Below are 25,070 nucleotides of genomic sequence, written 5' to 3' on the forward strand. Positions count from 1 at the left end.
ATTTCTTCCTTTCTCCTGGGCCCAGGACACACTGGCTTGGGGGGGTCTAGCTTTCATTGGTGCAGCGGGTGCAGTGGCACCGGGGCCCAGAAGCTTTGGTTACTGCTCTATTTCACAGTTCGAGCAGTGGTCAGGGGCCCCATTTCCTTCCTTTCTCCTGGGCCCAGGACACACTCTCTATGTTACTGCTGCTGGCACGAGGCTCCGATGGTGAATATTCATAGGGGGCCTCTAGTTTACTCGGGTTGGGACAACCTCTGACCTCGGCTCCCACTTTCATCTTTTAATCTCAGTGATATGTTCATGCTGAAATCAGGTCACTCTATGTTTCAGAAAGATTGAAAGACATATTTGTTTAACTTGCTTTTAGATAAAGCTGTTTGTTTTTATAACACAGAATTGCCCTTTTCAGTAGCTTCAAGTATTTTGACTTTATCGTGATTTGAAAATATAATGAAAAAGAAACAATTTGTCAGACACCCATTTTTGTGATTAGAGCAGATAAACGCGCCTGCCAAACCCAACGCAGATAAAAGGATATATTCTCTCTTTAAAGGTGGCTGAGAAGGTGTAGATGTGCTTCTTTGTGGCGGCATTGTAGAAAGACACCAGCCCCTCTTCATAGTCCACGAAGAGACCCACACTGTTAAGCGTGCCATGAAAACTGTGCTGTCCGTTAGTTTCATCGAAAACATTATACACTGAAGGCCCCTGGTTGATGACCCAGAAGCCGTTATCGAGGGCAGGAATGACCTGGCTCGCTGTCTTTACTGATCTGCTGACGACCCCCACCTTCCAGTAGTCCCGGATATTGTTCGCATACGGGACCATCGCTAGAGGGTCTATGGCCACCGCCCAGTACCACCTTCCAGAGACGACCTCCGTGGTCCCCTGGACACAGCGCTCTTGTTGAGAGAGAAGGTTGAGGTTGTGGAGTACCTTCCCGTCACTGCTGATGAAGAGGGTCCCGTCTGCAGCCTTCGGATCCACCGACAGGGGCGCTGCGGAGACACAGAGAACATCATCAGGCCACTCAAAAAACTTGTCAACACTTCCAAGAATGCGCAGAATTTGCAGGCAGAGAAAAATATATATTAAAAAATGAGCGGCTGAATTTCAAGCTCCTTGCACCATCGATGCGTCACTTTTAATGGAAAAAAGTAACCCCAGCGGCGCAAGAGGCTTGTAAATAAGGCTCTAAAAGCACCTGACAAGGACTTGTCCCTCACATTAACTGATGTCTTCAACATTTGAAGTGTGAGAGGGGGACAAACCTCTTCAGATGAGCACAGAGCACTGCTGCAGCAGGTGCAGTGGCACTGGGCCCGACTAGCGATACCGAACCTGCACCAGTGCAGTTTGACCAGCAGCACACCTATCAATGGTTCAACAGGTGCAGTGGCACCGGGTTGGAGCAGCGATGCCGCGCCTGTACTAGTACAGTGTGAGCAGAGGTGTACCTATCAATTACTCAGCAGATGCAGTGGCACCGGGCCCAGCTGGCTACGCTTGTGCAGTGTGAGCAGCGGTGTAGGTCTCAATGGTGCAGCAGGTGCATTGGCACCTGGCCCAGCTGGCTATGCTTGTGCAGTGCGAGCAGAGGCCTGGGTCTCAATGGTGCAGCCAGTGAAGTAGTACCAGTCTCACCCGGCAGGACTCTTGTACTAGTGCAGTGGTAAAAGAGGGGCAGCAATCAATGGTGCAGCAGGTGCACTGGCACCTGGCTCAGCTGGCTACACTTGTGCAGTGCGAGCAGAGGCGTAGGTCTCAATGGTGCAGCAGGTGCAGAGGCACCGGGCCCAGCTGGCTACGCTTGTGCGATGTGAGCAGAGGAGTAGGTCTCAATGGTGCAGCAGGTGCAGTGGCACCTGGCCCAGCTGGCTACTCTTGTGCAGTGTGAGCAGAGGCGTAGGTCTCAATGGGGCAGCAGGTGCAGTAGCACCGGTCTCACCCGGCAGCACTCTTACACTAGTGCAGTGGTAAAAGAGGGGCAGCAATCAATGGTGAGGAAGGTGCAGTGGTACCAGCAGTGATTCCTTCTTGGGAGCAGAGGATCTTTGCACCCCACACTGCTGGGCAGAAAGTGTTGAAAATAAAATGGTAATGAAATGATTTTATTGCCATTTTATTTTCGATGCTTTTTGCCATCAAACAGAGTACAATGGCAGGGCGGGGCCAGTGCGCCACTACAGCAAATGATTGACAGCAGTGAGGAGTGGCCACGTAAGTTTGAACTGAGCGTGTTGGTTTGGCTGGCAGCCTTGCTACGGCCAAACTGACATGTGCGATTCAAACATTTCCAACCCGGCTGAATTGGATAATTGGGTTGGAGAGCAGACACAGGCCTACCGTCCCTTTTGGAGCATGGAGCTAGCCTGCTCCAGCCAATCAAGACGCCTTACTCATGCTGCTTAACAGCATGAGAACAGTGTCTTGATTGGATGAGAGAGTTGCCTGTGGGCTTCGCTCTCAGAGGACGTGTTCCAGAACATCAAGTGGCAGTGTAAGGTAAGTGATTTTTTAATGTTTATATGTATAATAATATGCATATTATTGTGTATATTAATATGCGTATATGTTATGTTTATATATTTTGCCAATGTAATTTGCCACCAACTGCCCATGAGTGGCGCCCGGGCCAGCCGGTACCTCTCCTATCCAAACGCCAGTACCCCATGAGTTAGATGCCTGTTAAACTTCTGGACAAACCTACCAACAGGTCTGTGCTAACATCAGAGACAAGTTGTACTAAGGTGTATGTGCACCAGATTAGTGTGGTAATGTGCGGGCAGTTGTACCTCAAGTCTCATGTTACTGTCATGCGAGGGATCGTGTGCTTAGTGGCTAGGCACCCCCCGCAAGCCGCTGCACATGCAGTCTCACCTGATCTCATATTCTGAGATGGTGTCTATCCTCGTTCTTTCTTCAGCACACAGAAAGACCAAAATAACTAGTTAGGAGGTAAGAAGCACTTTTTAAAGTTGCCATGGTGAAAAAGATGCCACCCTCCTTCTGGCCTTTAGACTGGTCTCTCTGGACATGGAGAGTTTGTAATATAGCTCTTCTGTGTAACAAGTCTCACTTGTTACATATGTTTGTGCAAACTGTACCTGGCAGGGAGGGAACTAAAGATTTATATTCAAGGATGCAAAACAATTTATAGATGTACCTCTGAAGACTGTTGGGACAAAAACACGACTCTCTGCAAAGATAAAAGAGAAACATAACAAGATATTATTTTTTACATTGTTCCTTGGTTTCATGCTGGTAATACAAACATTAATCAGCTGTATTCTCATGGTCGCTTGCACCACCGACCTTCTAGGGAGGCATTACCATATTGACCACCCTGTCCACCCAAGATCGAAAGGGAAAAATACGCATCCAGTGGTGTAATGAAACCATACGGCCCCCTGCAAGGTTCTGTGAGGGGCCACACATACAAAAACTTGGTCACCCGTCTGTGCACCACCAATCTAAGGAAGCATTACTACATTTACCATGTTTACCTCCCATGTCTACCTCTCATAACTTCAACAATGAAAAGCTAGCACCAAGTTATTTATTAACTCCTTTGCTGCAGCGGCTATTCTGCTGCAGCGCTAGTGGGGCTGCACGGCGCTCCCGTACTCGTGACAGAACCGTTCTGTCACGAGCCTCGGGCGCGCTGAGCCTCGGAGCGGTTCAGTCACGGCTTGCCCGCTCAATAGAACGCGCCGCGCACGCGAGACGTCAGCCGAGCAGGCCGTGACGGAACCGCTCCGTCACCATCACAGCGCGACCGAGGCTGGTGACGGAGCGGTTCCGTCACCAGCGCCGAAGGGGTTAATTCTTTAGAGATGTCCTTCATACTACGGGGCTTATTTATGACAGCCTAACGTCACCTGTTTCTGAGGCGCCTGTGACGCAGGCCTCTCAATCATATCTATGAGGCGATGCAAAGATTCTGCATGGTTAATGTGGCCTCATAGATATGGAGTAAGACTAAGCTGTGCCGGCCGCTACCTTGCCTTACTCTGAACCAAGGAGGCCTTCCATGGCCATTACTGTGGGTTTCCCCACGCAGCACCCATGGATTTTGACGCTGCTCCAGATTTACTTAACCCCTCCTATGCTCATGACAAGGTCAGCTCGTCATGAGCCACGGTGCTTGTGTGCTCATGACGAGCTGAGCTCATCATGACCGCTAGAACGCTCGCACGCTGGGTTAATTCCCCTGCTGTGCGAGCGTTCTATGAAAATGGGTGTGGTCATGACGAGCTCAGCTCGTCATGAGCACACGAGCACCGTGGCTCATGACAAGCTGATCTACTCATGAGCACCGGTGCACTGTGCGCGCCCCCCTCCCCCCAGCACAGCGGGGGAAACAGCCCCACAGCCAAGGGGTTAATCAGGTAAACCTGGGGCAGCACCAAAATCTTACTCCTCCCCAGAGCAGGTGTAACAAGGAGAAATATGTTAATTTCTTATTGTTGTTTCTTTTTTCCATGTGAAAGAGAAAAACACCTCTTGGGATTCTTTCTTGTGCAGGGAGTTGCCCCTCCTTAGACCAAAACAATCCTGACTGCAGCCGAGGCACCCTTGCACCACAGTGCAAGCCCGCCTACTTTGGCACTGTGGAGAAAATTGTGCGCCAGCACAGGGGTAAAGGCCACAAATTCACAGCATTTAATAACTATGGTGCATTCCTGCCTTTCACATTGGTGTTGGGCAGTGCAGCAAGAAGATGTGCAGCACTGCCCTGTGCCAATTCCTCATAAATGAGGCCCTCAGTGGAAAAACATACTTTAGGTTTTATTAGAAGTCCCCTCTCCCTCCTTTACTTACTACTGAAGCTGGCTTCCTTATTAATGCAAGATCTTTAGTTAAAAACAATATTGCTTTTAGCAATTTTGTTTCCGTTAGGAAGCCCTCTTGGGTATTTATTACGGAAACTTGGGCATCGGAATCTGCTGGTCCCAAGCTTGTTAATGCCATTCCTGAGGGCTATGCCCTAGACCGAATGGATAGAGTTGGACGCAGGGGAGAAGGACTGGGTATTTTGTACAAGAGTTCGTTAATCTGTCGTACCGAATTCCTCTCCACCCCTGCAGACTCCTTTCAGGCCATGTATTTTTGCCTAAATTCCTCTCCCTCAGTCTCCTTTTCTGGTCTTCTGCTCTATAGGCCCCAGGGCCCCAGGGCTGTTTTTAGTCATGATCTGCTGAAAATGTTAGAACCTTTCATTGATAGACCTAACTTGTCATTATTGGGAGACTTTAATTTCCATCTGGAAAACACTAACTCCAGCGATACTTCTTCCCTGGTGGATTCTCTGGCCTAATGTGGCCTGCTGCAACTTGTGGATAGCCCTACCCATCTAGCTTGTCATACACTGGATGGAGTTTGTTCGAATGACCCCAGATTAATGGTAGGCTCCCACATTCCTCCTGCATGGTCAGATCATAAAGCTGTCTCTCTTGAATTGAAATCTCATCATTCCTCCTCTCCCCTCTTGGATCCTAGGAAGTGGGAACTGAGAAGGAACCATAGGATGATCAAAAATTAGACACTTGCTCCACTCATGACCAGCCTTCGGTCTTCTGTTATGAGGGACACCAATTCCGCTGCCCTTGAATTTTCCAATACCATCGCGAGAGCAGTGGATATCCTGACCCCTGCTAAACAGCATTAGTCTGCCAGGAAGAGACCCTCAGCTCCCTGGTTCTCTTTGAATCACTCTGGCTACTAAGACAGGGCTGCAGGAAACAAGAGAGGCTCTTCTTGATCCAAAGGAGAAGGAAAAACATAAGTGCCTTCTTAAAGAGTATAAATCCACAATTATTGAGGAAAAGAAGGCCCATTTTACGAATCTGACGGCCTCCCTCAATTCTCCCAGGGAACTGTTTAAGATCGTAGACTCCCTTTCAACTCTTCAAACGTGAGACCCTATAGTGGGATCTCAGGAGCTGTGTGACAAGATCTCCACTTTCTTCCACACAAAAGTAGGGGACATATATACCACTCTTGAGTCTCTCAACCGCGACCTGGGTGTTCCATCCTTTCCTGCACCTCCCACTCCTGAAAGTCAGGTGCATGAACCTTGTGGCAGTTCCCTCAACTTCCCTCTTCTCACCGTTAAATCTGCGTCTTGATAAAACAAAATAAGGATCCCCTTTGGATCTCTGTCCTCTTAAGATCTTCAGGGACTGCAGGGAGGTAGTGTTGCCTCCTCTCTTAGAGGTGATGAATTCAGCAATTTCTGAAGGTATCTTCCCCGCCTCTTGGAAAATGGCGGTTGTCAAGCCCCTTTTAAAAAAGGCCACATTGGAACCCGGGGTTCTGAAAAACCTTCGGCCTATATCTCTGCTTCCCGCCCCAGCAAAAATGCTTGAGGCTCATCTTAATCAACATCTGAGCACCTTTTTGGATGACTCTAGCCTGTTGGGTCCTTCTCAACATGGCTTTTGAAGAGCCCATAGAGCTGAGACTACCCTTACGGTGGTCATTATTAACATCCGCTCGAAGGTCGACAGGGGCCAGACTACTCTTCTGGTTCTGCTCGACTTGACAGCTGCTTTCGATACACTGTCTCCCACTGTCTTGGTAACACGTCTGAGGGATAGGGGAGTCGAGCGCCCAGCACTGAGCCTCCTTACCTCCTTTCTTAACCAACTAGAACAGAGGGTTAAGTTGGGTGAATTTCTGTCCCCCGTCAAACCTGTGCAGTGAGGGGTTCCTCAGGGTTCGTTCTTGGGCCCCACACTCTTTATTATCTATGTGGCTCCACTTGCCAGGCTAGTAAGATCTTTTTGCCTGGAGGTGTTGTCATATGCTGACGACACCCAAATCATGGTCTCCCTCTCCCAATCGGCGAGTATCTCCGCTCTTAACTTCAGGAAATGCATGGAGGGAGTTTCTCAGTGGATGATTCAGAATTTCCTGAAGTTAAACGGAGAGAAAACCGAGGTTCTGATCTTTGGGGGTAAACAGGACATCTGGTCAAGTGACTGGTGGCCTCCCTCCCTTAGAGCGTGCCCTCTGCCCTCTCAGTCCGCCCGGAATCTGGGGGTGCTGATAGACACCACGCTCTCCTTTGACCGTCAGGTCATCCGGACTGTTTCAACCTGCTGTGGTGTTATCAGGATTTTGAGAAAGATCGCACATTACCTCTCTCCAGAAGCCAGCAAGCAGGTTACTGTGGCTCTCGTTGCCTCAAGACTAGACTATTGTAATGTGCTTTATTCAGGCATCAATAAAAAGCTTGTTCAGCGCCTTCAGATGGTGTAGAACGTGGCGGCTAGACTCGATCTTGACGTCCCTAGACTTTCCTCAGCCTCTCTTACCAGGAGGAACTTACTTTGGCTTCCAATTCAATCTAGGATCAACTTTAAGATCCTGTGCCTTACTCACGGGGCCTTGTATAGAGCAAGTCCAGAAGGTATAAGGTCCCTTCTAGTATCCTACTCTCCTAGTAGAGCTCTCCGCTCTTCTAATAAAAACCTCTTGTCTGTCCCCCAGGTCTTTAAGGTCAGGTGGGGAGGGAAGGCCTTCGCCTCTCTGGCCCCGAGGCTGTGGAACGCGCTTCCCCCTGAATTAAAAGGGTAACCATCTATCAAGCTTTTTCGTAAAGCACTAAAGACATGGCTCTTTGTAGAGGCCTATCTGTAGTCCTGCATCATCCCATATCTCAAGCTGTACCATCACTTAGATGCCTTGATGCCCTTGGGTGAAGTTGCGCGTTACAAGACCTCATTCATTCATTCATTCATTCATTCAACCTGGTTGGTTGCCTGCTTCATTATTGGAATCCCACCCGAGGCACCTAGCGTATCGAGGGTGCTTCAACGCCTGACCAAAGTAGAGTATTTTTCTTTTGGCTGGGGAGGTTGGTTATCTCACAGAAAGAAAGGGGAATTTTAAATTGTCTTTGGGTTACTCAGCGATGTGATATATTTGTTATAGTGGCAACCTTTGAAAAGTGTTGAAAGCAGTGGTGGATGTGTTCCCAGAAACTCTCACTCCTCAATGAGGGTCGACAGGTTTTAGCAATAATATCTTCCAACACGCTTAGGAGCTTATTTGCAAGCACAGTGCACCACCAGAACATACCTTTAATGACATTCCAGTGACAAATGACCCCATAGATATGGTGTGAGGCAAAGCAGCACAAGTCACTGCGTTGCCTCACACTGTGAGGGGGGGGCGTGCCATAGGCATTACAGTGAGTGCTCCCATGTAACACCCGTGGCATTTGACACATTCCCAGATTTTTTTTTTAAGTCTTTTTATTAAACATAAACAGACTTCAGTTCAATACCCATATACAAGTGGCATTTAAGGAGAGATAGTGGAGATAAAAAAGGTATTTTGTCGGGGATCCCCACCATGAGACACCCACACTCCCCACCGCAAACCCTAGCACCCTGTCTACCACATCAACACATATCAGTTCACAGGGCTCGCATCAAAGTTCTCTATATTCGGCCCATGCACTCCAGATCTTTTCCCCTTTACGAGGGCAGCCCTGGCTCTGGGAGATAACCCGCTCCACCACAACACCAGTCCAAGTCTTTTTTCCAGGCTGTAAGAGTAGGGGCGGTCTCTGCTCCCCATGCTCAGGCAATGTTTCTCTTGGCTACTCCACCTGAAAGTTCCCGCCAGGTCTTGGCCCACTGCAGCCACATCATTTCTCCAGTCACCTCCAGGATGAGCCACCTTGGGTCAAGCAGGACACTCTCACCCACCACAATTCCGAGATTTACAACATGCTTTAAGCTAGGGTGTGTGTGTCAAAAGCCTGCGCCTCACCAAGGGTGGTGAAAGGGTTTTTGTGAAAGAAGGTGTCTCTACAAAACCAACATGATTTCAACACAGACATCCTTGCACCATGGCAGTCATTGTGCACCAGCACTGCAAAAGAGGACAGGAATGTGCTGTATCTCAAAACTTTGTGCAGCTTCTGCAAGCTTCACTCACACAGAAAATTGACACTTTGAGCAGCACCCGTACAAGTCTCTCACTTAACAGACACCGGAGGAGGAGAAGGAGCAGTGTAAACATCCCTCACAATAGGGATGCACCATGGGAAGCAGGCAGCGATAACACCCACCTTTCAAGAGAGGAGTAGTACAGGTGCTATCTTTAAGAGCCCTTCTCACCAAAGCAGGTGGATGCCACAGCAGCAGAGTAACCGTAATTCTGTAAACAGGTGATCCATGTTCAGTGTGAAGGAATCAATGTGCACAACTGCCAAAAGCAACAGGTCCAGAGTGATTCTCAGCCCGTCATGGATTTTTATCCAAAAGTTTGAGTCCTACCCATGCCGGAAAACGCCCCTTTATGACATGGGCACCCCTACTCTTTGCCTGATTTTTGATGTGATATTGACTGGAAGTGCTCTGGGTCCCTGCTAATCAGGTCCCCAGTGCCAAAACTCTTTCCCAAAACTGCACAGTACTCTCTGTATGTCCCTAGTATTTAGTACCCCAGACCCTAGGGCATGAAGTACTAAAGAAGGATTTTTCAGCAATATCGGATGAATTGCACCATCGTAAGGGACCAATCACCAAATGCACGCCAGACAACCATTTGCAGACTGCGTGTTTTGGTACATACAAAAGTAAAACATAACATGAGACACATCCCTCAGTGCCATGTCCCCGAACACTGCATGTAGTATTTGTAAATCACCCCTACAGCAGGCCTCCCAATCCTATGGCACGCTGTTTTTTATTACATGTGAGAGAATACATGCATGAGCAGACATGTCCCTCTGCTGTTCAGTTCTATTAATGCCAATGCAAGTGATCAGGGAAGCCACTTTAGAATGTGCTGGACACTGGTGAAAAGGAATTCCCCAGCTACACGATGGCTTCACTGACAATAGGGTTGATTGGTGTCAAACATCTTGCATTAACAAACCCACTCTGATTCTAGTGCTGGATTTATTACTACATGCACCCAGAGGGCCCCTTAGAAGTGCCCCATAAAACCTACCAGCCCCTTTTTGTCTGACTGCTCCCGCCTTGTCATCGCAAACAGCAGGTTCCCGGGGGTGGGCACCACGGGACACTGCAAGAGCCAGCCCTGGGGAGTGGCGGTCGCCAGGGCCTTCAAGAGCTCCCTACTATTCGATGCCCCAGGGAGGTGGTGGTCCCTGGGCTCAGGAGTCCATAACGGACCCCCACACTTGCATTATTAGTGTCCCAGGGACGTATTGGTAACCGGGTCGAGTGGATTAATTTTTATAACAAATACAAGTCCCGGGGGTGGTGGTCCCCAGGGCAGTGGGGGGCGTGTGCCCCCGCAAATATTTAAGAAAGGTCCCAGGGGGTGGCAGTCCTTGGGGGGGCCTTGGAAGCCCCCATAGATTAATAAAAAACATAATTTACATAGACCCGAAAAGGTGGCAGTCCTCAGTGCTGTGGGGGCCCTTCGGGCTCCCACTACATAAATAAATTGCTGAATGGATTTACACAATTTAACAAAAAGGACTCTTTCTGAACCAAGGGTTACCTTTTTGCCAAATTTGGTGTAATTTGTTCAACAATTCCGGCTGTAGCTTTGTCTAAAGTTTCCTATGGAAAATAACACAGAGAAAATGTGTTTTGGGACCACCCATTTTTCTCGGCCCCTGCTTGACAAATCACCTCGAAACTTCTAAGACAGGAGCTGAATGGAGCGCCCCACTAGTTTTAAAAATTTCCCGAAGCTTCGTCAAACAGTACAAAAGTTATTGGGAAAAGAAAAAAACTTTTTTCCTATGGAAACTAGGTCTGTAAATACCAGTTTGATGCATTAATGCATTTGTTGCGCTGGGCCTGATAACAGGTTAAACAGATTCAGATTCAGAAAGGCTTTATTTCGATAAAAACATATCATAAAAGTATCACATTATTCATAAAAGCACATTTGGATTTGGAATTAAAAACAAGAAATAATCTATTTACACCAAATTTTTACAGCCAATATTTACAATTAAAAACGGCGTTTAAATGATTGATTAAAAATCTGATTAAACATTTCATTTAAGCCTTTTGTTTCTAACATGCCATGCCCATGATAAAAATTTAGAGAGGCCACAAGCATACGATGGCCGTGAATCTGCCATCAAGATGCGCAATGCCTCCTTGTGAGACCTAGTGCCTAACAACCGACATAGAGGTTTGAGCCACCTATTTCTTAGGTGCATGTACGCCGGACATTCAAACAGGAAATGCGATATAGTTTCTAATCTGGTTAAGCAGATAGGGCAAAATGCTGTTGTTTGAGCCGGGGGTTTCCAGCGAGCTGTTAGAGCGCACACTGGGAGAGCCCCGACCCTAAATCTAAAGTAAAGGGCCCTATCGAATGGCTCCAGATAATATCCAAATAAAGTTCCCGAATCGTCGAATCCTTGAACGTTAGGAAATCATCCGTAAGCCTACTCAGAGCGTGATCAATACTAGTTCTAGATGCAACCCAATTCCAATAGAGGTTCTTTAAAATTGCCTTCGGAGGAGAGGACCTACCAACCCATGCCTCACTAAGGCCCAAATCGCCAAGCAAAGCTTTTACATCTTTTAACCACTTTACTTTATGCTATCCAGGCAATGACATTACTTCAGATATCCCTTTAGCATATTCGGCCAATTCAGGTACTCGCCACAATTGGGCCCATAGGAGCAACGGCCGAAGCTTTGCCAAATCGCTAATAGGGCGACAACCTAAATCAAGGAGTAAAGGTATCATTGGGGTACTCTGGGGAAGTGACATAAGGTCCCTATAGAACTTATTTTCGGACCTTGTCAGTTCATCTATACCAACGGTACCCCGTAGCTCTGCCCCATAGAGAGCAGAGCTAACTCCCTTTGCTTTATTGATGTCTATGACTGGGGCTATCGGCCTTATCGAACAGGAGCGCTGTTCCTTGAGCAGCGCCCCGGCTACCCTCTTACGGGTTAGCAGCATTTTACAAAGGTGCGCGGTCCACTGCATGGTATGCGATATACGTATGACTAGATAATCAAACACAGTGACCCTTTCCAAAGGCACAAGGTTCAGTGAAGGGGGACGGCCAAGTTTTTTCGGGGGATTGATCACCAAATATTTTGTTTCATCATTGTTTATTACTAGACCCCAGGTTAAACATCATCAACAATTGCATAAATAAATCAATACATATAAAAATATATACATATTTAAATAACCATTAATTGCATAAAATATGTTGATCTAAAATAGTTTTGTAAAACCTTATTAATTGATTATCATACCATGGGCACAGCCATTAATTTCATAATACTGTTCTACAATCATGCTCATAATTTGCTGTGTAGAATACATTAAATGTGTACAAACATGCAATGTGCAAACTGACAATGTCCCTTGGTATTTACTGTTTCCTATGACCAGTTGTTTTGTTGGTCCATGTTCTTAGTTCAAAGTGCAAAATATGCAAAAAAAGTGTACATGCCTTAGTGCTCTAATATTGCACCTCTTTTACGCTGCCGTTGCGTCACTTTTGTGCCGCAGCATCAGCGCAAAGCCAGTGCCATGCTGCGGGGTATTTACAATGTGACACATCTGGGAGACGCATTACGTTGTAAAGCTCTGCGCTACATGTAGGCGTTCTGGCACAGGGGGAGGCGTTCCTGCGCAGGAACGCCTCCTAAAAGTGGCTGAGTGAAATCTACAAGATTTCACTCAGTCACTTTCAAGGCCTTGCTGCCTTGATTGACGCAGTATTTTAAGGATAGGGCACCCCCAGCCTTGCTGGAGCTGAGTCGTGCTTGTAACACAACTCCAGCAATGCGCCGCCTTTACGGCAGCAGAGGCGTCACACATCTGTCCATTTTTGCCCCATGCTGCGCAGCATTGTAAATGGGGCGCATCCATGGTGGCGCAAAGTTCTCCTTCCAGGATGTACAGCATATTCATCAGAATAGTCCTAATAAATCAGTACCCAAATACCCAGCCCTCTTCCCTCCTAACACCCCCCCCCGGCTCTAACTATAGAATGTGCATATCTATTAAACGTCTCCAGGTAATTTGAGTTTCTATGTCCAATGTCTGATTCCACTACTTCAACTATTACCCACGGGGGTCAATCCGCACATTATTGTGTGATCACAGTTACTATGAAGTGTTTGAATCTTCTATAACAGCATCTGTGGTGATGTTTCTAAATACTTCCACCATGGCATCCCAATCTAGGGAGATTGGATGTTTCCTTAGGCCACGGGCCTCCTCCATAAACAGCGCGGTGCTTTCAGCTCTTGCCTATATAAGCATTTCAGTATTCCACCCACCTATGGTGGGGGCTCTGGCTTACTTCCAGCACATGGTGATGGATCTTTTTGCCACTATAAGTGCTAGGTCAAAAAATGAAGTTGAACATTTTGTGTCTTCGTCCGTTTGCAAACCCCGTATATGCATTCTACAGTCATGTTTCCCATGGGCAGCCGTGTGATGTCTCCGAACATACGTGTAACTTACCTCCAAAACTCACCCAGTGCAGGACCACACCATATGGAGGAGGTCAGCTTTGGGTATTTTGTATCGGGGGCAGCAGCAGTGTGCAGTCTCCAGCTACATCCTATGCAGCCTTTGTGACATCATGTAAGCTCTATGTATAAGCATGCATCGGATAAACTTGAATTTAGCATTGCATGGTTGTTTCGGGGGGTGTACCAATATGTTCCCCCATTCCCTGTCCGTGAGTTCCCGTCCCATGTCCACCTCCCATCTTGTCTGTGTGACATCCAGTGGAATTTGGGCATATGTCAGGATACTGAGATATACCCATTTAATAAGATGTCTACTACGCCCCATGTAATACAGGCATTTAACAAATTCATTTGTCTGGGGTTCCTCCCACTGTGGGACTCATAGTTTTTTAATATATTGCAGTAGGGCTGCATGTGTCATGTAGAGTGTGGGAGGAGCTCCCGTGGTGTGTATGAAGGTGTTGTGGTCCATAAGTGTCCCATTCCCAAAAAAGCACCAATGGCCTCCTCCCCCATATCCGTCCAGGGTCCAAGTCTTCTCTGCATTAGCGTGCCAGCTACCAATGGGATGTTGGTGGCATATCTGATGCCTTTAGAGGTACACCGTACCGCCTTCCCCCAACTTTGCAGCGCTGTCCTGAGAAGTGGATATGCTGGGCGTCCGATAGGTCAGAACAGGCGGTGCTGTCACACCAGTGTCCCCCTGTAGTCTGTAAGTAGTATCTAGAAGGGCTCCCACAGGAATTAGAAGCAGGTTCAGCTAGGCATCTACACACAGGTTGCGTTATATAACCTATATCAGTGTACAAGCTCTCCACTCTTCCTACCTCATGGTTCAGGCAGGTCAGTCACAGAATACAGCGAGGAAGCGCACAGTGCCGGCCACTTTGTTGCCCACAACTACCAACACTACGGGCCCCGTTGATCGCACCACTGAGCTCAAGCACTGCCACCGGGAGCCACAGCCACAGAGCCTCTGTTGTGCCTGTTACGCCACAGTCAACACAGGTGGAGCGAGGATGGGGAAGCCACATGTTCACACAATTCCTTTCCCCCACTCGTAATGCCTGCTTTCCTTGCAGATAAAAAGGTCCTCACATCTATTCACCATCCACATGAGAAGGATTGTATGCCCTTCACACACAGTACACAATGGTGCCAGTTGCATGCACCGTCAGAGGCAGCACAGCTTTATGGCCCAAAAACTCGCCCTCTCTTCCTCAGCTCAAGGCACCCGGGGAGGGGGGCCTGTCTGACCATGGCCCGCAGTCCGTTGCATCTCCCCGTCCCGGAGGGCTCTCAATCCAGGCCGTTCACAGGAGGCGATGGGGGGGCAGTGAATAACCCCCGGACCCCAAGCAGGAGCAGCCAGCAGCAGCAGAGGTCTCCCTGCTCAGACTCACCCCGCAGGTCCCGCCCGGTCTCAGGCCAATGCTGCGCCCCAGCCTCCGATGTCGGGCAGCGTCAGGGTCTCTCGCAGACCAGGTCCTCAGCAGTCCACGCAGCAGGGCACAGGGCACACCGAGGGCCATCACTGCAGCCTCCTCCAGGCAGATGCCGGGCACCGCAGGTCCGGAGAGGTATGTAGGTGGCACCATCTCCCAGCTGCGTAATGCTTGGGACCTTCCCCCCGCAGCGGTCATTGCGCAGATCTTGCTCTCACCGCCTCCAACAATTAAGGCTGATGCCGTTGCAGGTACCGGAGCCCTGTACACCCACTGCACAGCACTAGCGGCACTTTCATACCGCAATTACAGGTCAGGATGATCGTTCTGCCAGGATGTTTGAGCTCGGGCAACGGAGCACTCCTAATCCATGTCCGCCATGTTCAGTAGCTGGCCACGCCCCTATAATAGTCGTATCTAGATGGTGATTATCAATACACCATCAGATCTGCCAGAATCATGGTTTAAATATCATAAGATCCCTATTCTATCAACTCACTTTATATGTATGGGTAAATGTGTACAAATTCAAGATAAATCTTCTTTCTTATCTCCTATATATTCATGATTTCTTTTCAATTTCTTTATTGCAGCTACCTAGTGGTGGACAGGTCACATATGTATAAATATATAAATAACATAAAACATCTTATATAAAACATAAAAGCCCTTCTGACTTATGTATACCAGTGCAGATTTTTACTTTTGGGTTAATAAAGACAGGTGAACAAATCTTCTGTTGTGTTCAGCCCTCCTAGTTATTTTGAATCCATTTCATGGATATACCTAGTTTCAAGTCTGCGTAGTTTAGCCTCCCTATTTCCTCCTCTTCTGCTGGGAGGAACAGAGTCTATAAGGATATATTCTAATTCTTGACTCCCTGAGCTATGGTATTCCTTGAAATGTCTTGCCATCGTGTATGTATCGTCCTGGTTTGTAATAGCTCTAATGTGCTGGAGTACATGTTTATGTGCTTGGAGTTTTGTACTTCCAATGTATTGTAGCCTACAAGGACACACCAATATATAAATCACATACTCAGTTTTAATTGTGAGGAGTTTGCTGATTTTATTTTCCACGGGTCTAAAAGGGATTGAATATGTAGTTTTGTTTATCCCTTGTTGACATGCTTTGCATGTCTTACATCTGAATATATATATACAGTGTTGCTGATACTTTGGGGCATGGCCTGCTTGCCTTACACCTGACCTTTGGATTTCCCTGGCATTTCTGGAGTTGAGTTGAGAAAGGGAGAAAAGAGAGCCATTCAGCTCTCCTGGATAATTTTGAAATCCAGTCTTATCAAATATTGCTGCTGCTCCAGATTACTTGCATGTAGTCATTTTATTCCAAGGCGTATTTTGCACAAAGTATTAAAACAGTGCAACTGCAGTGATGGATGATGGACGCTATGCGGCTGAGATATAAATGTAACTGCGGTGTCAAAATGTGATGAAAGATAACAAGGCACCTTGGGACATGCAGTGCTGTAACTTAATGTCACATGACTTTTTTAACTTAACACCTTCCCTGAGTCGCAAAGTTCAGCTTAGCGCAGGGGGCTATGGGGTGAGCGCTCTGCTTCAGTGCTCATGACGGCTCCCTCATGACCAGGCCCGCTCATTAAATCGCCCCCACAGGTGGGAAATGAGTGCCACGTAGGAGGGACGGCGGCGGCATGACGACTACACTCCGTCATGAGCACACGCCACCCATGGCTCACGACGCTGTGGAGCCATCATGAGCATGAAAGGGGTTGAGCACTCTCATTCAAAGTCGCAATGTTACTCACCTGTGAAAAAGGCTCAACAGCAGAAATGCTTCAGGGTACGAGTATGCAGATTTGAAAATAAATTCCTGAAAGTGTTTCAAAATCGGGCTTTGGTATATCGTTCTTTTTAAATGAAGTTTATTTGTTATATTTGTTAAAATATATATTAAATTAATTTTCTTCTTTCTCATTATTATTTCTATTTTATATATTTAATATTTACTATTTAATATACATATATATTTGTGTACATTTAAAAAACAATATTTAATACAACGATATTGATATCAATATTTTTTTCTACATATTTTAGAACTTACCGATCTAAGTGTAGGATTGCGATATTTTTGGCCGTGATATTATTGTCACAATATTCCTGACCTCGATATTTTGAGGGTCGATACCAATATACCCCCACATATTGGATGGGGATAAATGCACTGAAGATTATCACCAAGTACACAGAGTTTCTGATTGTGGGTCATGATTAGTTGGTCCGCTCGGGCCCCTGGGGGCCATCATATCGGGGTCTTTTCCCCTTCTGAAACTGTTGTCGAGGATTTGTGGGGTTACTTAATTGAGACCCTTTCCCTGCAATTCTGATTCAGGATAGTTGTTTTCACCTTCACCTCTCATCTGAGAATGCTAATTATAATTTTCCCATTCCATCCATTAGAAGGTGAGAAATTACAGCACAGACCTCAATCGTTTCTAGAAATGGTAATTATAAAATCATGTACTGGGGAGGGCCTAAGACAGAGATTGCGTGGCTTTAACCAATTCAGAATCTGGCAGCTTGTCTGATTTTTAACCAGACTCCTACTACTGCTTGCAGGTGTCACGGCACTAGCTTCCTGTGAACAAACAAATGATTTTAGGCCTTTCCGCATGAACCATCAGGTGGTGCACAAACATGGACCAAGTTCTTTACAGGACCCCAGTTCAGAGAAGACCTGGCTTGGCAGTTCGGGCTGGACTGTTCCCATGAGGTACAGGGTCAAGACTGATTTGCATATGGCTGGATCTGAACTGAAGCAGCAAAGTGAGTTAAAGAACGATGATGGATTCAACCCAGATCTGTGACTGGAGTAAGTGTCTGAAAAGTTTCAGCGTTCCGTCCATCATCTCCTTATGTTTGCACATGTGTGACGCAAACCTCTAAGTCAGTTTTTTTTAAACAATGCAAAGCCACTTTGAGTGGCTCTGAGTGGCTTTAAAAATCAGGAGTAGTGAAACTCAGCACAAATCGCTGCACTGTATTACTCAGCCCTGAGTTGGCATTCCTTGGGCATTACATCGGTGCTCCCCCTCTTTTTATGTGTGTTGCAGAATGCAGGACACATAGAAAGAGGACTATGCCTCCCAGAACCTCCCTGCACAAAATCAATTCTGAGAGGCGTTTTCATCTTCCGATATGTGCCTCAGAATTCAAAAAATGTTTCTCTTCATTCTGCCTGCTCTAAGGAGGTTTAAAGTGTTGGCGCTGCCCGGGGTCTACATCATTAGGTAAAAATCTATGGCTTCTGCATGGGAAAGAGACACTGCAATGCCCATGGAAAGCCTCCTTGACACAGAGTATGGTGGAAATAACACATGTATTGGTTACTTTGAATTTACGCTTCTTTCTTCCATGATGTCTTCAGCATCATCTTTATATATCTTTTCTTATGACATTGATTGAGTTATTGTATCAAAAACATGCCTCGAGCCCGCTGTTGCTTTTCAAAATAGAATAAAGAAAACAATCTAAGTTTGAAAAGAAAAAACTAATCTGTTCCAACCCTTGGTTGTGCCTTGAGATGGACACGTCTTTACCTTATAACCTGTACATACTGAGGGGGCAGAAGTGACAGGGTCTGATGCTAGATGTAAGTAATCTGCATATAGGGTTGTTGCACTAGTTCTCCTTCTACTTTCGTTGCCTTCAAAGACTTTGCAATCTCTGAAGGACATCGCTGGACTCTCCAGCCCTTAACAAATCCAATTCAGTTTGCCAAATTACTTTTCTGCATCAAGTAAGATGAATATGTTCTTGCTTCATTCATTTTTCTCATGATTTCCGATAGTAATGCGTTGTTGTTATGATTTGAACATTTTTTGATTAATCCAACTCTACTTTTTTAATAAATTTGTGACTTTCGATGGAGTTGAAGGATTGCTGTGGGCTTCTCTTACCACTGCACTGCACTCCACCATCGCTCTTCCCCAGGCAGCTGTTGAATCCCCAGGAAGAGCGCGGACAATCGAAGAGAGACTTTTCTGCTCCAGTGCACCTGACGTCACTCATCCACACGGGGAAGACGCCACTTCCAAATATGTCATTTCTTGTTTCTGCACTGGATGCTGATCCACAGTTGAGTTGTCTACAGACCACCTCAGCATCCTTCAAGTCCCAGTTGCTATCACAGACCGTCCCCCAGCGATTCTCGTGTTTGATCTCCACCCTCCCACTGCAGGCGTCACCAGAATTCACCAACCGGACAGTATCAGCTCCCACTGTGAACAAAGGACCAGAAACAACAGGTTAGATTGATTGGAAAGAATCTAATGTGTGAGGACAAATGTCATCAATTCTTTTGGATATCCATGTGCCCCCATTGTTATCTCTTTGTGACTACGGTGGCATTTGTGCTTCCAGATCACACTCAGTGGCTAGTGCTCTTAATCAATTCTGAACTCTTTCAGGCTACCCAGCTGACTTCAGGATGTGTATATTAACATTTAGGATAATTTATGATGACTCGGTTGACTGACCTGGTGACCAAAACTTGACAGAGCCATAGAAAGCACAAAATATGTGTGTCCTTTTTGCGGGAACTCTTCTTGATGAACCACCAGATTGATCACCTCCCTACAAACATCTTTAAGAAAAGCACCTCCCTCTCTCCCTCATCACACCTGCCAGTAGTTCTAGGTGAATAATTAAAATCCAGCTCAGAATGTGAAATTGAGTGTATCTGGTGGCCTCGAACGAACTCAGAAAGGACAGATTTATGAGGGTTCAGAGGGTGGGTTGAGTGATGTTTGTGCAATGGGGTGTAAGAACCCCTCTGAGATGGTGGAGACCCCCTCTACCATCACAAGAGGTGAACCGCCCACCTTATCTAGAGCTCTGTGCCTGCCTGGCAAGAACTGGGCAGCCAGCAGCTCCACCAGAGCAGGGGATGCCCCCAATGCTGACATGGCCACAGTGCTTCCTTTAACCTTCTCAGCATGTATTTAGTGCTCACAGGTACACTCCCAATGCAGAGTTTATATTGGGCCTTCTTTGTATTCTATCCCCGGGAATGCCAAATCAGTAAAAGTTGCCCACCTTAGATGGGACGGGGTATCCCTGAAATGTTTTACTTTTAAGGGAACTTAGGGCCAGATTCAGCTGTTTATTAGCACCTTACTGCATGTGCAGGCTCTTAAACATTGTCACCATTTTGGTTAATATTAATTAAGCGACATATTTTGCTTTTGTGTGAGTCTGCCATAAATATATGAAGGGGCAGATTTACAAGCCCCTTGAGACACATTTACGCAGCTGTTGCAACTTATTTACAACGTGACGCATCTCCCTAGATGCGTCATGTTGTAAAGTCCTGCGCCATATTAAACCTGCGTCAGGCCACCATATCCTCTGTTTTGACTTACATCTTCAACACTCAGTATATGATAGCATGTCCTGTGTTTTAAACTTGGCCTTGCCGACTATTCACCAAACACTTTCCCCACACCCCTCGAGTCACTTCCATGTTTAGTTACCACTTTCTTCCGAATGAGATCTCCCACCCTAGTGGGAGATCTATCACTTAGCACCCTGAACCTGTGATGCGACTCCTCTGGGTCACACAGTTACACAGTGTGCGCCAATTGTGATATGCTTTACGAAATACACTCATATGTTATGAGTCCTGTTTCTGTTATTTCGAGCCCTGAAGAAGTCTAGGGTTTACACCCCAAAGACGAAACACGTGTTGGCTGGACTTTGTGATGTTTCAGGAATAAAAAGGGAACAAAAGAACATTTGCATCGAGACTAGACTTTTTTGGCTATCTACTTTGGATCAGATTTCCCAAACCACACAAACATGTGTGCACAGCCTTTGACTGCTTTGCATTTCGGACCTTGTGGTTCTCATTGGAGGGTTTTAGGGGTTTCTCCCTCACCTGTTGCACCGTTTCACTTCTGTACTAATTGACGAATAATGACACGCTGCAGCTGCTGTAATTTAGTGTGTTAATCAATACCCCCTTCTGGTTATATACATTTTAATTACACCAGAGTAACCAGAGTAATGTCAGTAATTACGCATTACCTTCTGATGCAAAATTACCCAAAAGATGCTATTACTCTGGCTTGAGTAATAAAGAGTGATTTGGGTAAGAATTCCTGCTGCAGGAGCACAGGAACAACAAACTAAGAAAGAGTGAGTAGTTACTGGCTACAGCTCTACCTGCCTGTAGCGTATTAGCACAAAAAGCATTAAATGGCCCATTTGTAATGCAAGGATACATTTTACACTAAGAAAATAGCTCCAAATGCTGGATTAAGCTTCTCTCATTATTGTGCACAATTCCAAGCAATTTTGCAGAAATTAGAGATAATGACGGCACTTATGCCCACCCTGCTTGTAACAGTGTTGTATAGCATTTTAGGACCCTAGTGTAATTTACCCGATTCATGCCCTTATATAGGTACAAATAACTTTACCTTTATAAAGGCATAGAAATCATAACCATATTTAGACATAGCCCATGCAATCCAAATACAGGCATAGATACTTCCACTAGTTCCGAAAAGCCACAACAATTTCTTGGAAAACTCGGCTTTGGCAGTCAGGGACTTCCCCTTGCTTCTTTGATGACTGGGCGTAGTTCGCGAAGTGCACTTCGCACTACGCAAACTTCACGTAGCACTACGCGAGCTGATTAATAGCATGTTCACACTGTGCAAGATGCGTGTCCACAGTGCGGACAAGCATCCGGCACTATGCAATAATTGAAAACGGCATCTTGCACAGTGCGAGCTGTAGTTTTCTTCTGCTCGAGTAGGTTATTACTCGAGCTGCAGCTTTCTCAACGCAAACTGGTAGTTTCTCATTGAGAGCGGTCGCGAGCATGCGCAACCACTCACAATGAGACACCTTACTTCCCCGCGTTGAGAATTTCGCCGGGATGTAATTTTGCTTGCTCGCGGTCGCGAACATGACGTTCAGGACCGCGAACAAGCAAAAAATGAGCGCTGCACTATGCTACGCTGCACTACGCAGGTTCGCACTGTGCTCCGTGCAGCTCGCGTAGTGCGAAGTTGCGCAAACTTCGCAAACTCCACGAGCGTAGCGTAGTGCTTCGCCAGGGTTAGTTATTATGTCCAACTTTACATCAAACTCGGCGCCTTCAAGGTATAAATATGCCTACACTTACCCAAGCAAACACACAATAGTTTGGAGCAGTTCGACTTTCTACTTGCCCGACGCAGCTCGCTACAGCAAGTGCCGAAGGAAGCCAACCCTCCACCGGACGCACTGAGAGAGAAGCTGTCTTTTCTCTTGCCGAGAAATCCAGCTTCAGTGTTTCCAAGATCCCCTTGCGTGGTGTTGGGAAATCTGGTCCTGAGAGAGAGAGATACCAGATCTCCTTCATTCTAAACCAAGGTACGGATCTGATTAGACCCTAAGAGAAATCTTGTATAGATTCTTGGCAAAGAATACTAAACTTCTGCTACACCACACTTACTTCTTCCCTCATACTAGACCTAGGTTAGGTATATTGGGGTAGGCATATTTTAGAAGCACCAGTTGAGTACTTTTAGTCTTTATTTATTTATGTATGTATTTTATGACCTAGAAACCATACCGTGCTTTTACAGTATTATTTCATAATACTCTTCTTTCTGTACGTATTATACTTTGCAGCCTGTATTACGATTGTAAAAACAACAGTTGATGGACAAAATGCAGAACAATGTCATACATTCACATCAGTACAGAGATCTGGGCCTAAATCCATCATTTTTTTGCACTCCACACCACCCCAGTTAAGACATGGCCATATGCAAATCAGCCTTGACCCTGTGCCTCATGGGAACAGTCAAGCCCAATCTGTCAAAACATGTCTTCCCTGGACCGGAATCAAGCATCCTAAAACCGGTTTCTGGCTATCAGCCTTCATCAGCCAGGATAGCTTGACTCCAGTGGTGTGGAGAGCACGTCTGAGCATACCCATCCCACTCGGGGTGACAAATGCAAAAACAAAATGCAGAACAATGTCATACATCCACCCCAGTTCAGAGATCTGGGCCTAAATCCATAGTTTTTTTGCAGTCCACACCACCCCAGTTCAGACATGGCCATATCCAAATCAGCCTTGACCCTGTGCCTCATGGGAACAGTCCAGCCCGAACTGCCAAGCCATGTCTTCCCTGGACCGGAATCAAGCATCCTAGGACCGGTTTCTGGCTATCAGCCGTCATCAGCCAGGATAGCTTGACTCCAGTGGTGTGGAGAGCACAGGACTCACGTCTGAGCATACCCATCCGACTCGGGGTGACAAATGCAAAAACAACAGTTGATGGACAGAATGTAGAACAATGTCATACATCCACCCCAGTTCAGAGATCTGGGCCTAAATCCATAATTTTTTTGAACTCCACAACACCCCAGTTCAGACATGGCCAAATGCAAATCAGCCTTGACCCTGTGCCTCATGGTAACATTCCAGCCCGAATTGCCAAGCCATGTCTTCCCTGGACTGAAATCAAGCATCCTAGGACCGGTTTCTGGCTACCAGCCGTCATCAGCCAGGATAGCTTGACTCCAGTGGTGTGGAGAGCAAAGGATTCCCGTCTGAGCATACCCGTCCCACTCGGGTTGACAAATGCAAAAACAACAGTTGATGGACAGAATGCAGAACAATGTCATACATTCACCTCAGTACAGAGATCTGGGCCTAAATCCATAGTTTTTGTGCACTCCACACCACCCCAGTTCAGACATGGCCATATCCAAATCAGCCTTGACCCTGTGCCTCATGGGAACAGTCCAGCCCAAACTGCCAAGCCATGCCTTCCCTGGACCTGAATCAAGCATCCTAGGACCGGTTTCTGGCTATCAGCTTTCATCATCCAGGATAGCTTGACTCCAGTGGTGTGGAGAGCACGGGACTAACGTCTGAGCATACCTGTCCCACTCGGGGTGACAAATGCAAAAATAACAGTTGATGGACAGAATGCAGAAGAATGTCATACATTCACCCCAGTACAGAAATTTGTCGTTTTTTTGCACTCCACACCACCCCAGTTCAGACATGGCCATATGCAAATCAGCCTTGACCTTGTGCCTCATGGCAACAGTCCAGCCTGAACTGCCAAGCCATGTCTTCCCTGGACCGGAATCAAGCATCCTAGGACCGGTTTCTGGCTATCAGCCTTCATCAGCCAGGATAGCTTGACTCCAGTGGTGTGGAGAGCAAAGGATTCACGTCTGAGCATACCCGTCCCACTCGGGGCGACAAATGCAAAAACAACAGTTGATGGACCGAATGCAGAACAATGTCATACATTCACCTCAGTACAGAGATCTGGGCCTAAATCCATAATTTGTTTGCACTCCACACCACCCCAGTTCACACATGGCCATATGCAAATCAGCCATGACCCTGTGTCTCATGGGAACAATCCAGCCCGAACTGCCAAGCCATGTCTTCCCTGGACCGGAATCAAGCATCCTAGGACCGTTTGCTGGCTATCAGCCTTCATCAGCCAGGATAGCCTGACTCCAGTGGTGTGGAGAGCATGGGACGCACTTCCCACTCAGGGTGACAAATGCAAAAACAACAGTTGATGGACAGAATGCAGAACAATGTCATACATCCACCCTAGTACAGAGATCTGGGCCTAAATCCATCGTTTTTTTTGCACTCCACACCACCCCAGTTCAGACATTGCAATATGCAAATCAGCCTTGACCCTGTACCTCATGGGAACGGTCCCGCCCAAACTACCGAGCCATGTCTTCCCTAGACCGAAATCAAGCATCCTTTGACCGGTTTCTGGCTATCAGCCGTCATCAGCCAGGATAGCTTGACTCCAGTGGTGTGTAGAACAAGGGACTCACGTCTGAGCATACCCGTCCCACTCGGGGTGACAAATGCAAAAACAACAGTTGATGGACAGAATAAAGAACAATGCCATACATTCACCTCAGTACAGAGATCTGGGCCTAAATCCATCGTTTTGTTGCACTCCACACCACCCCAGTTCAGACATGGCCATATGCAAATCACCCTTGACCCTGTGCCTCTTTGGAACAGTCCAGCCTGAACTGCCAAGCCATGTCTTCCCTGGACTGGTATCAAGCATTCCAGAACCGTTTTTTGGCTATCAGCCGTCATCAACCAG

The 25,070-nt window shown here is 46.8% G+C and overlaps 1 protein-coding gene across 1 annotated transcript in view; it reads right to left on the bottom strand.

Moving 5' to 3' along the window:
• Positions 1 to 492: 492 nt before the first annotated feature.
• LOC147678931 (CD5 antigen-like) overlaps positions 493 to 25,070 on the bottom strand; it is a 377,621-nt gene continuing 353,043 nt past the window's right edge. The window contains exons 5-7 of the mRNA XM_086942439.1: positions 18,861 to 19,181; positions 3,170 to 3,202; positions 493 to 1,001 (exon numbers count right to left, since the gene is read on the bottom strand). Of these exons, the coding sequence (XP_086798565.1) occupies positions 493 to 1,001; positions 3,170 to 3,202; positions 18,861 to 19,181 (863 nt within the window). The remainder of the gene's footprint in view (positions 1,002 to 3,169; positions 3,203 to 18,860; positions 19,182 to 25,070) is intronic.

Source organism: Lissotriton vulgaris, chromosome 11, assembly GCF_964263255.1.
Source record: "Lissotriton vulgaris chromosome 11, aLisVul1.2, whole genome shotgun sequence".
NCBI lineage: Eukaryota > Metazoa > Chordata > Amphibia > Caudata > Salamandridae > Lissotriton > Lissotriton vulgaris.